Raw genomic sequence first — 12,533 nt, 5'->3', positions numbered from 1 at the left:
TTATTTATTTATTTATTTATTTATTTATTTATTTATTTATTTATTTATTTATTTATTTATTTATTTATTTATTTATTTATTTATTTATTTATTTATTTATTTATTTATTTATTTATTTATTTATTTATTTATTTATTTATTTATTTATTTATTTATTTATTTATTTATTTATTTATTTATTTATTTATTTATTTATTTATTTATTTATTTATTTATTTATTTATTTATTTATTTATTTATTTATTTATTTATTTATTTATTTATTTATTTATTTATTTATTTATTTATTTATTTATTTATTTATTTATTTATTTATTTATTTATTTATTTATTTATTTATTTATTTATTTATTTATTTATTTATTTATTTATTTATTTATTTATTTATTTATTTATTTATTTATTTATTTATTTATTTATTTATTTATTTATTTATTTATTTATTTATTTATTTATTTATTTATTTATTTATTTATTTATTTATTTATTTATTTATTTATTTATTTATTTATTTATTTATTTATTTATTTATTTATTTATTTATTTATTTATTTATTTATTTATTTATTTATTTATTTATTTATTTATTTATTTATTTATTTATTTATTTATTTATTTATTTATTTATTTATTTATTTATTTATTTATTTATTTATTTATTTATTTATTTATTTATTTATTTATTTATTTATTTATTTATTTATTTATTTATTTATTTATTTATTTATGTTAATAAATGACAATGAGCCACGCAAACCTACGGTCATTGACGTACAAGGATGTCTACAATTCGCAAATCTGAATTGAAAGTGACTAGTTCTCTGAACCTGACAACTGTAAATATAATATGAAAAGTGCCTTTTCTTAGGATGTCAGAATGGCCTTTATCATTAATAAACTATGCATTATGTCTATCGTTTTTCAGATTGGGCCATTGCAATGCAGTTGCAATAGTGTAATTTCTTAAGTTATTGCTCCACGTCAGTTTAGACGGGAATTGGGCGCTTATTTTCGATTTTCATTTACATTTACGCCATGAGGTGAAGTCGGCTATTCTTGTTCATTATTCAACTGAGTTATTGTGTATCGTTATGTTTCAGCTGCTGGAAGAGTTCCGCAACTCGGAAGCGGCCAAAAGCAACCGTCTTGTCCTCTTGCTCAGTGGCACCAGTGCAGCTTGAAGACGTCAGAGATTATACCAGTTGAAAGGTTATGCATCATGGGAAGAAAGTAGGAAGTTTGTTAAGAAGAAAGCTGTATTTTCCAGTGTCGACTTAACTAACGTAACTCTAAGGTTTTTAGACTGTCGAAAACACTAGTTGTAACACATATAGCACTATAACATACCTGTAAAAGGTACACACTATTAAACATGTATGTTTTTATAGGTATCTTATATAATTAGTATTTTCGACAAACTGAAAACAAAAGTTACGTGAAGTAGGAAGTGTTTACCGTACGCGAATACCAAAGGCAAGTGTAAAGTCTTTGAACTATCCCACATCACCAGGATATGAGGTGGAGAGTTCCCCAAAATGAGGTTTCTTGCCTTGGTTATTTTGCTCCTCTCTTCCTCCTGCGCCAATGAAGAATACTTCTTGTTACATGCTAGTCGCCTTTGATTGAAGGAAAATCATTTCTGATTGCCCTTGAAATGTATTTTATAAGAGGGTATGTTTTGTATCTATGTTCCGAATTTCATGGCAGGAATATTAGAACGTAAGCTTTTTTAAAAAAATCGAATTGTCAAATTTTGAGATCATTAACATCCTTCCAGTCTTCAACTAGCACTATACTCAGTTCCCAGGATATGTTGTCCACGCTGTACCTAGATCTACTAAGTGTAATTATGTTGTATAATTAATAACACGTTATGATGAGTAGGAGTTACGATTGGACCTTCAGAAGACTTCATCCTTTAATGATACAAGGATTGTCAAGCATCTGGCTTCCAAGTCCTGGCCAGTATCATTATGATGGTGGTCGTTAAGAGTATCAAGAAGTGATGTATTAGATGAGTATCCTGCTATCATGCAGCGAATTACGTTAGAATTCCGCTTCACAGGAAATGAAGGGAGTACATTATGGGAATTGTATGTGCAGTTTAGTACTTGAGCTTTGTACCATTATGTTCGTGCTTCAGAATAGAGGGCTCACCTCCCACTCGATTGAATGAAATTATATTAAGAGTGTTTAACTTGGGGACTGCAAAGCTCGTGCTTCATTTAGTTTAAGATTCAAGGAACATAGAAGGGCATGTCGACTGTATATCATAAAATAGTCTTAGTAGTATCGGGAAGTCATAAGGTCATTGGGAGAGTTCTCGACATGTCGTGATAGAATCCTTCTATATGTGCATCGCGTACTTGGCCTAGGATCGGTAAATTATTTCCTTACTATGAAATTTGTTGCATGATGCGTAGATCGAAAAAGGGTTTTCTCACTTGAAATTGGTTTGAACTAACGCCGTTACAAGTTTTCAGTCGTCATCACGAAGATAAATTTTGTAAGAAATATCGGACTATTTTCATTCCGTTAAAATATACCATGCGGCTCGCGAGCGCCGTACTTTCTACTTATAAATGTCTCACATGCACAAATTATGAATGAGATGTCTACCAACTGATTTTCACAGGGGCACTACTGCCAGCGAGCAGATTACGTTCAGAATATGAAGAGAAAACAACCGGGCGGTCGCTCGCAGCATGTTACTCAGCGCTACCGGTCTAATGCACCCCTTGCATTAGTAAACCTCGTTTTCCACCGCATAGTTCTAGGCTGGTGCATGGTACAGCAGCACTATATTTGCTATCTGCATATCGGCAATGGCTAGTGTGTTCAGCAGCGACGAATACTACACACGTATTTCGCCGAACAGAATTAGTTTTTGTTTCATACAAACAAATCTTTTATAGAATGGAATGTCTACACATGTATAAATTAATAAGTTATTCAATTTTCTTTTCTGCGTCTCTGGCGTATTTACAAACAGTAGCGGCGATTAGAGGGGTTGAAGTGGGGGGAGGGGGACAGTTGCCCCTCCTCCACGTTGTAGAGGAAATATTACATTATTCCACTTCAGCCAGCTAGAACTAGAAATTCTTTTAAAAAGCTGTTTGGACAAGCCTTGTTGTCTTATCTGCTAATTCTTTCCTTTATTTTCTTTAATTATTAACATAATTATTGGCGGAAATACGCACAAAATGCCGTTCGTCGCGGCTTACCGATTTGTAGAGCGCTGCGGCAAGTAGTGGGGACTTTGCATGTGCTGTGAGGAAGGGTAGTAGGGATACATATTTTTTTTGCCAAGGGCATGGACACTGAAGTATAATTCACTTCCCGCTCGCATTCGTCAGTCTGGCAGTATCTTTAGTGTCTAATAGTTTCTTCGTGTGTATTCAAATACTCAGTATTTTTTAATTGTAGAATCATGCCGTACTTCTATTTAATTGTACCTGCCGAGCTGGCCGTGTGGTTAGGGGCGCTCAGCTGTGATCTTGCACCCGAGAGATAGTAGTTTCGAATCCCACTTCGGCACCCCTGAAGATGGTTTTCTGTGGTTTCCCCATTTTCACACCTGGCAAATGCTGGGGCTGTACCTTAAGGCCACGGCTGCTTCCTTCCCACGTCCAGACCTTTCCTGTCCCATCGTCGCCATAAGTCCTATCTGTGTCGGTGCCACGTAAAGCCTATTATAAAAATGTATTTAATAGTAATTGTAATTTCAACGGTAGATAATACCAACTTTACCTTCTTTTGTGTTATGTTATTTATTATGTAAATGTATTTAACCTGCCCCGTGGTTTATTTGTAATAGTCTTTTTGAGATTTTGATTCAATGCTGTACTATAAAATTTTCACCAGGTCTCACAAACAAGCTCACAGCTGTGCGCCCCTAACCGCACGACCAGCTCGCCCGGTACAATTAAATAGAAGTACAGTTAAAAATAATTTAGTAATGCACACTAAGAAACTAACAGACACTAAATAGTCTACCAGACTGACGCGTGCGCGTGACAAGCGGTTGAATCATACCGCAGTGTTCACGATACTACATTGGCAATATATATATATATATACGCCCCATACTACCCTTCCTCACAGCACATGCAAAGTCTCCACTACTTGTCGTAGCGCTATACAAATCGGTTAGCCGCGACGAACGGCATTTTGTGCATATTTCCGCCAATATTTATGTTAATAATTAAAGGAAAATAAAGGAAAGAATTAGCAGATAAGACAACAAGGCTTGTACAAATAGCTTTTCTTAAATAATTCCTGGTTCCAGCTGGCTAAATTGGAATAAAAATGAAAAATGTAATGTTTACTCCACAAAATAGGCCGGGGGGTGACTGGCCCTCCTCGCCCCACCCCCTAATCGCACTATTGTAAACACGCCAAAGATGCAGAGAAGAAAATTTAATAATTAATTTATACACGTGTAGACATTCCACTATATAAAAGAGTTGTTTGTATGAAACAAAAACTAATACTGTTCGGCAAAATACGTGTGTAGAAGGCAGACGTCTGTTTGGAACTTAGGCTGCATTCCGACCAGGTTGTCGAGATTAAAATGATGTCTGTGTATTCGTCGCTGCTGAACACACTAGCCATTGCCGATATGCAGACAGCAAATATACTGCTGCTGTACCATAACGGTAGCGCTGTGTAACATGCTGCGAGCGACCGTCTGGTTGTTATTTCTTCGTATTCTGACGTAACCTGTCCGCTTTCAGTAGTGCCTCTGTGAAAACCAGTTTGTAGACATCCCATTCATCATTCGTGCACGCGGGACATTTATAAGTAGAAAGTACGGCGCTCGCGAGCCGCCTGGTATATAGTATACTCAGTATAAGCAAATACAGTCCACCACCAGAGCATTTCTCTCCATCCATATTCCCACAGAACTCTAGCGATAAAATTGCAATGCTGGAGCTCACTGTTATAATAAAGAAACGTTTTTCATTTTATATTTCTTCCATTGCAGGATGCACTGTTTCGAATGTGTAAAATTGTAGTTAATTTTAACTTCATTGCAGTTTGATGCATTTGAACGTTTGATGACAAAATAACAATCAGATATTTATTATACCAGTTATTTGTACAGCCTCATCTGAGTTTTGAAAACATAGTCTGGTCAGTGCATGTCATGATTCTTCTTCCTTTATTCTTAAGTAATGTTATCTATCTATGGCTGCCGTTCAAGTTTGCACGCAATCGCAGGTACTTATTTACTTTACCCGTGTGGCATAATTTATAACTTTTTACCTGTGTGTGATGTTAATTATAGAAATTGTTAGATTTTGTATGGTATGATCATATTTCATAAAGCCAATACTGTTTATACCTCATGTACTGAGTGCCCACTCCAATCATGCTAACCATGGTTAAAAAATAAGATTTGAAATTAATGTTATGCTCGAGGTAATAGGGATGACCCCTCATAGATTACTTCAGGTTTGTGCTGATATACAAAAGTGCAGTTTGTTCTCAGCATTTGGTTCTGTGTCCATTATAAAATACGTGCTAATTCTTGGGCGTGATTTCCATCCTTCTCTGAAAGAGCATTGAGCATAACAGTGCGATGGCTTTTCATTCGTTGCACATAATAGTGCCAGCCAGTCGACCGATCATGATGCTATCCCGTCCACTAATCGAACAGCCTTAAATGCTCCACAGTTTCCTCATTGGTGAGCTCTTGCTAGATCAGTAGGTGAAGATCTGTAAGGTTTCTTAGGTTATTAGCGTGTACTTAGATTGTAACTATGATATTATTAATTGTAGGTCAGAGATAAGCTTTCCGAAATTCGAGATATGTTCTATTTGCAGCTATTTGATCAAATCTCTGTAATCGAATACTCATCAGTTGTATTATATCCATTGTCTTTACTCAAATGTGATGTACAGTATATCTTTTGTGTAAATTGATACAGATACATCGTTAATTATATTGAATGTGAACTGGTAGATAATATATTTAGCGTATTTAGTGGTAAAGGCGGCATGTTACTTTTTAAAATGTAAGAGACTTACATTTAGAGCTGTGATATTGAACCGTGGTAATCAAGTTGAAGTTCTTACATAATTCTACTGTGACTCTTGGGATCAGCTGGGACAGATTTTTTTCCGGACATTAGTTCTTGGGAAGTTTTATTTTTTGTTACTCGGGTAAGAATGCTGAAGAAGTAAATATTTCAATCTCGTTAGAAAAGCGTTCATTAACTTCGAATATTAATGTTGTGAAGGCATTTCACTATTTTGAATAACACATTCATTTGACGGATGTCATATTTTCATAATAAATGTATTAATTTCAAATTGTATGATCGTAGAATATTCTCGATAGTAGACTATACTCATGACGAGTTAAATTACTGTTTGTGCAGAATAAACTAATCCCAGGCCCACAATAGTTTTAATAGTAATATTTAAACAGAATTGTTATTTTAATATGATGTCCGATACCCAATATTTATCGCTTGGTTCTTTATGAAAATTGGCTTCGGCAGTTTGTGGGTTGAGAATGACAGGATTCTTGTCGATATTTTTGGCAAAATAATTGTTAATGAACAATATCCCATTTTATTGCATAAACGCTCAATTACTACTGTTTTCAGTTGATAAGAACAGTTTGCTACTTTGCTATAAATTATAACAGCAAATGCAAAAGCGTCTGGATAGTCGCGACTGTATAGCAAGTAATTTATCTTTATAGTAATTAGCAAGAATGAGTTACTCTCAAATAGGAGATTGATTACGAACGTAAGTCGTCGTCATATATATTAAAGCAGGGAAAAGAAAAATGTTACTGAAATTGGTTTTGATTTATACTGTCACTACCCAGAGTAGCAGACATGATAGTCTCCTTAATTTATACTATGTCAGACGCCGCAACTCAAAATATTATCATGCCAATTACTGAAATATGTTACAAATTGTATTAGTGTCTTTTCTATTCACGTTTTTGTAGCTTTTGAAGGTTAATTTACATTATCACATTGGCTCTCTAAATAATAATAATAATAATAAGAAGAAGAAGAAGAAGAAGAAGACTCTTTAGTAACATCCTGATTACTTGTACAGTTCTGTCCGTATCGTTCAGAAGATATCATTAAATTTGCAATTTGCAATTGTGAACGAAGTTTGTTGTTCGGCCTTCAAGAGTTTAATGACTTAAACATTCTGTGCTAATTGGATTTTTCCTCAAATGTGTTAGACGTATAACTCGTCAACATATATACTGCTACATTAAGTAAAAAGAACCTTGTCATTCTGTACTCGCGGTCTGTTCCCTGAATTTCTCACCGGAATCTGTTGTGTTAAACGTATTTTGTCGAAGAAAATGAACTCTCTTCTTACCTTTGTGATTTAAAGAGTAACAAGCCATAAATAAAATTTGTGATCAAAAGTAATACTCTACTGTATGTCCAATAGCGTGCAAAACTCTATGGGAAACAGCTCGTTCCTGGTTTACTGTTTGCAGGACACTCGCTGCCTATTGGAGTTACGAAGTAGAAATACTTACTATTCCGCTGTGGAGCATATAGGAATACTTAGTGAAATGAAACTTCCAGTTATTATTTGGTGTCTAAGGTAACACATTCAAGTGTATTATACAACGTAATGAAGAAAATAGACACCGAGACGAATCCGAATGATGACATCTGTAACTCAGTGCAGTATTTTGTGTCTCACATTTTAGACATTAGTGCAAAACTACACATTTGATTTCGTAAGTAATATATTCGTGGATATTAAGTGGAACAAGCAAGTGGATAAAAGTAATGTAACTTGTTTTTCTTAGAAATGTGAAATTGCTATGAAGAAAAATTTGTTTTGTACTACATATGATCATATCGTCGCTGTGCCTGAAATCCGTTATGCGAATTACTACTATTACTTACGCTTTGAGATGGTACCAAATGAATGAAAATATCCTCTCATTTGATAGTATGTGTGCTTTGGGTCAGTATTTGTCCGACGATTGTTTCATAGCTGATTTCCGGATGCAGCGGCGATATGCTGCCTGCTGGGACTGCAATTTTGAATGTGTAAATACTTGCTGCGCATTTTGTAGCGGAATTTCGAAATAATAAAACTGTTAACCCTCTAACTCTGTCTTCCATCTGATTAACCAGAAATGGCTTGATGTATGTCTGATATTCTTCGTACTAAATTGTGATTGGTAAGGTAGTCGTCCCCATTTGCTTCTACTGAGAGTCGGTTACTTGGTACGGGCCACGTATCTGTAAGCTTGCATTTGGGAAATAGTGTATCCGAATCCACCATGGCGTCCCTGAATATGGTTTTCCATGGTTTCCAGTTTTCACACTAGGCTGTACATAAACTAAGGTCACAGCCGCTTCCCTCCCCAGTCCTAACCCATTCCCATACCATTGTCCTCGTCGCCAGAAACCTACCTGAGTTAGTGCGAAGTCAAACTGCTAGCAAATTATTATCTGCTTCTGACTGAATTAGCCTACTTGAGTGAATATCAGATGTACCTTCGAGAGGGATGCACATGAGCCTTAGAGATCCGGCGCCACAAACTAACTTGTGTATTTCTGTTATTTCTTTCATGTGAATTCATGGCTATGTGACATCTCCACAAACATTTTCACATAAACATTTTGAGCAGAAGTACCATACTTTAACTTTTAACACTTTTTGCTGAAAATAATTATTACTGGCCCGTTATTGGAGTTGTGCATTAGAAAGTTAATACAGTTCACGCATTTTCAATTACACCGATGTATTCCTTTCAGCAGCTTTGTTTTTGATCTAAAGAAACAATTTGACCACTTTCTGACTTCTTTGTGGAGATACCATTAATATTTCTATGCACGTTTAACACCAATGGAATTATAACATTGCTTGTATATTTGAAGGTGCTCAAATACGTCAGCCTCGTTTCGGTAGATTTACTGGCACGTAAAAGAACTCCTGCGGGACTAAAACACGGCATTTCGGCGTCTCCGAAAACCGTAGAAGTAGTTAGTGGGACATAGAGAAAATCACATTATTATTATTATTATTATTATTATTATTATTATTAGTATTATTATTATTATTATTATTATTATAGTTTGAACATTACACGCGAGCACTGAAATAGGCCTAGTTGTATCTCATGTACTTCCGGAGAAATCACAGGGGTAATTTCGCTAATACAGCTTTCATGTCTCTGGATCACTATTTGATTTGTGTAGAATCATAGTGCAAATTGATATAGAAAATTGCAATTTCTGTACCTACTGTTGGATTTTGTATTATGGACACTACAGCTTAGGCGTTAATTACAAATGAACCAACAGTCATATTTCAAAATGAGTTATATCAATATTTTCCTCGTTTAATTCTGTATTAGTATTATCCGGTCCCAAGTCCGGAATGGGAAAGGAGGAGGGTTAGCTGGCTTGGCAACCAGCTGTAAAAACTGCTAACGCCGAGTGTCGAGCGACGGTAAATAACTCGACCCCCCATAGGTTCCAACGGCTTCGGGCGGATGAGCTCCTTTGGCTGGGACGATGGTCCCCTCAGTGTAGGAAATGACACTGGAACCAATCATCTATGTCCGGCCCAACGGCAAAACGGACGGAGGAACCTCGTTTTTGTGGTTCTCATCGGTCGTGGAGGCGGATGAGGTCATGTCATGGTATTTCGAGTCTGCGGCGGTCCGTTGCAGTCGTGGTACTAGAACCTTCATGTCGCATTTCATTTGTGCCGAAGTATATAGTTCCGAAATCATAGTGTGTGGGTCACTTCCTTGCAAGCTGCGATCCTCCTTAAACAAAATCCCGCTTGTGGCACTTTTTCCTGCTGTCACTCCCTTCAACTCAAGTCCAACGGCGATGGGATAAGGATGGTGGAGTCAGGTTTTCGGGTAAACTGGAAGCCTCTAGTTCGGACCTACACATTGGCAGCAGATGTGTGATGGTCGTCTTTCTGAAACCCCGTGATTACTTAGGAATTCGGCCCTGCATCTGTGTTTGGACAGGCCTATTTAGGGTTACCGCTGCCCACCCTGAATGGGGAAGGCCGTAGAAAATGTGGACTAAATATAGGTAGTTTCACTCTTAGCCGGCTGAGAGGCGGCACCCAGCGGGTCACCTCTTTGCGGTCGAAAAACGAAGCTTACCAAAACTTTGATCATAGGAACCTGGAATGTTCGAACCCTACTTGATTTGAAAGGCAATAACGGACCTGATAGAAGAACAGCGCTTGTCACCCATGAGCTTGGACGAATAAACATTGATATTGCTGCCTTAAGTGAAATCAGACTGTCCAGCGAAGGTAAACTAACAGAGTTCGCTCAGGCGACACAATCTTCTGGAAGGGAAAAGGTGAGGGAGAACACCACATTCATGGTGTGGGATTCGCTGTGAAGACCACGCCGGTGAATGATCATCAGCTAACTCCAACCGCAGTCATTGGAAGAATTATGACTCTCCGAATCGCACTCTCTGGAGCCAAATCCATGACACTCATCTCTGCATATGCTCTCACTTTGGATGCTGATGTAGAAGCTAAAGACCCATTCTACAGCCTGCTGAGCACTACCATCACCAAAGTACCACCAAGAGACAAACTCCTACAACTTGGCGATTTCAACGCCAGAGTTGATAAAAATAACCAATTATGGGGCAATGTGATGAGAAAACATGGACTTGGCAGCTGTAATGCCAATGGTCTAATGCTCCTTGGTTTATGTGCTGAACATGAACTCTTCATTACTAATACTCAGTTCTGACTGTCTAATCGCTACAAGACCACTTGGATGCATCCTCGCTCAAACCACTGGCACATCCTTGATTGTATCATCACCAGGAAATGTGATCAAAATGTCCTTGTTACAAGGGCCGCAAGAAACGTAGATGACTGCTGGACAGATCATAAGCCCCTTTTTTGCCGGTTGAGAATCTCAATCCGTCGCAAACCGAAAAGATCCATCCACAACCTGCTCAGAAAGAAATTCGATACTTCATAATTTCAAATTGAATCTTATTGCTACAGATTACAGAAATGCAATCTCAAACAAAGTGGCTAGTCATCCAGTCAGCAGTGATAATACAAATCAGGAATGGGCCACGCTTCAGAAGGTCATCATTGAGTCAGCTGAGGAAACAATTGGGTTTTTGAGGAAAAAAAGACAGGACTGGTTTGATGAAAATAATGAAGAAATTAAATGTCTGATCAATGCCAAACGGGAGCCACCTATCCTATCTTCGAGATCCGTCTTCCAATGTGAAGATATCACATTTCTTGGAACTTAAAGGAAAATGTCAGGCACAAATTAGGGAAATTAGGAATAACTGGTGGCAACAAAAATCTGAAGAAGTGCAAAGACTATATGATGCCCGTGACTTGCAAAACTTCTATGCTGGCATAAAGTAGATATATGGTCCAATTCGATCTTCATCTGGGTCATTGAAGACTGCTGACAACTCCATCATTTTTACTGATAATGGAGAAAGTTTAGAGCGTTGGAAGGAATATTTCACTCCTAAATCGTCTCTCAAATGTTGCTGAGGACTTACTTCGTAATGTTATTCAGCAGCACCAACAACCATGGATGGCAGTTCCACCTACATACAGAGACTTCACCAAAGCACTCAATCAACTAAAACCAAGAAAGGAACCTGGTCCTGATAACATCCCTCTGGAACATAGAAAATGGAGGTATACCCTTGAAGACTAGACTTTTCACACCCATCCTCTTGATTTGGGAAACTTGAGAAGTACCTGACGACTTGAAGAATGCTACCATCATCACTATCTTCAAGAAAGGCGATCGTAGTGTATGTGGGAACTAATGTGGTATATCGCTTTTGTCAATTGCAGGTAAAATTCTATTAGACCGACTCCGAGTTATCTCAGAGAGGATTTTGCCTGAGTCTCAGTGTGGTTTCCGAACCTCCAGAGGCATAACAGATATGACCTTCTGTGCTAGACAACTCCAGGAAAAATGCAGAGAACTACAGCCTCTGTATTTAGTTTTCTATGATCTGGGAAAAAACTTTGATTCAGTACCAAGATCTGCTATGTGGAAAATATTGAGACATTTTGGATGTCCTGAACGTTATGTGGAGTTGGTTCAAGCTCTTCATGGTAACTCAGTATCAGATTCGTTCCCAATCACTCATGGATTGAAACAAGGCTGTGTGCTTGCCCCTACACTCTTTGCACTGTACATGGCTGCCATGCTGCATGAATCATCTGCAAACAACTTAGGCATGGATATTAAATTTCGTTTTGATGGAGGCCTTTTCAATCTGGCAAGACTTCGCTCACAAAGATGTACTCTGGTTACGCGGGTGACAGAACTGCAGTATGCATATGGCACCGCATCTCATGCTCTAACACCTGTAGAACTACAAAAGTCAGCCAACTGCTTTAAAACTGCATGTGACTGCTTTGGTCTTGCCATTAATGTGAAGAAAACGAAGCTACTTGCACAACCTGCCCCAGGATTAGCACTTCCGGAGTTCAGTATTTCCACCTTAGACACATCACTGGAATTGGCTGATCACTTT

General features: G+C 37.1%; 1 protein-coding gene across 1 annotated transcript in view; it reads left to right on the top strand.

Annotated features, from left to right (window-relative positions):
* The window catches only part of ssp3 (short spindle 3), a 567,399-nt gene extending 559,294 nt beyond the window's left edge, over nt 1–8,105 (top strand). Inside the window, exon 26 of the mRNA XM_068225894.1 lies at nt 1,101–8,105. Within this exon, the coding sequence (XP_068081995.1) occupies nt 1,101–1,181 (81 nt within the window). The 3' untranslated portion in view covers nt 1,182–8,105. The remainder of the gene's footprint in view (nt 1–1,100) is intronic.
* Nucleotides 8,106–12,533: the final 4,428 nt, after the last annotated feature.

The sequence above is a fragment of the Anabrus simplex genome, chromosome 1 (genome assembly GCF_040414725.1).
Source record: "Anabrus simplex isolate iqAnaSimp1 chromosome 1, ASM4041472v1, whole genome shotgun sequence".
NCBI classification, from domain to species: Eukaryota; Metazoa; Arthropoda; class Insecta; order Orthoptera; family Tettigoniidae; genus Anabrus; species Anabrus simplex.
The sequence above is the reverse complement of the archived record's forward strand: the minus strand, read 5'-3'. Positions and strand labels throughout refer to the sequence as shown.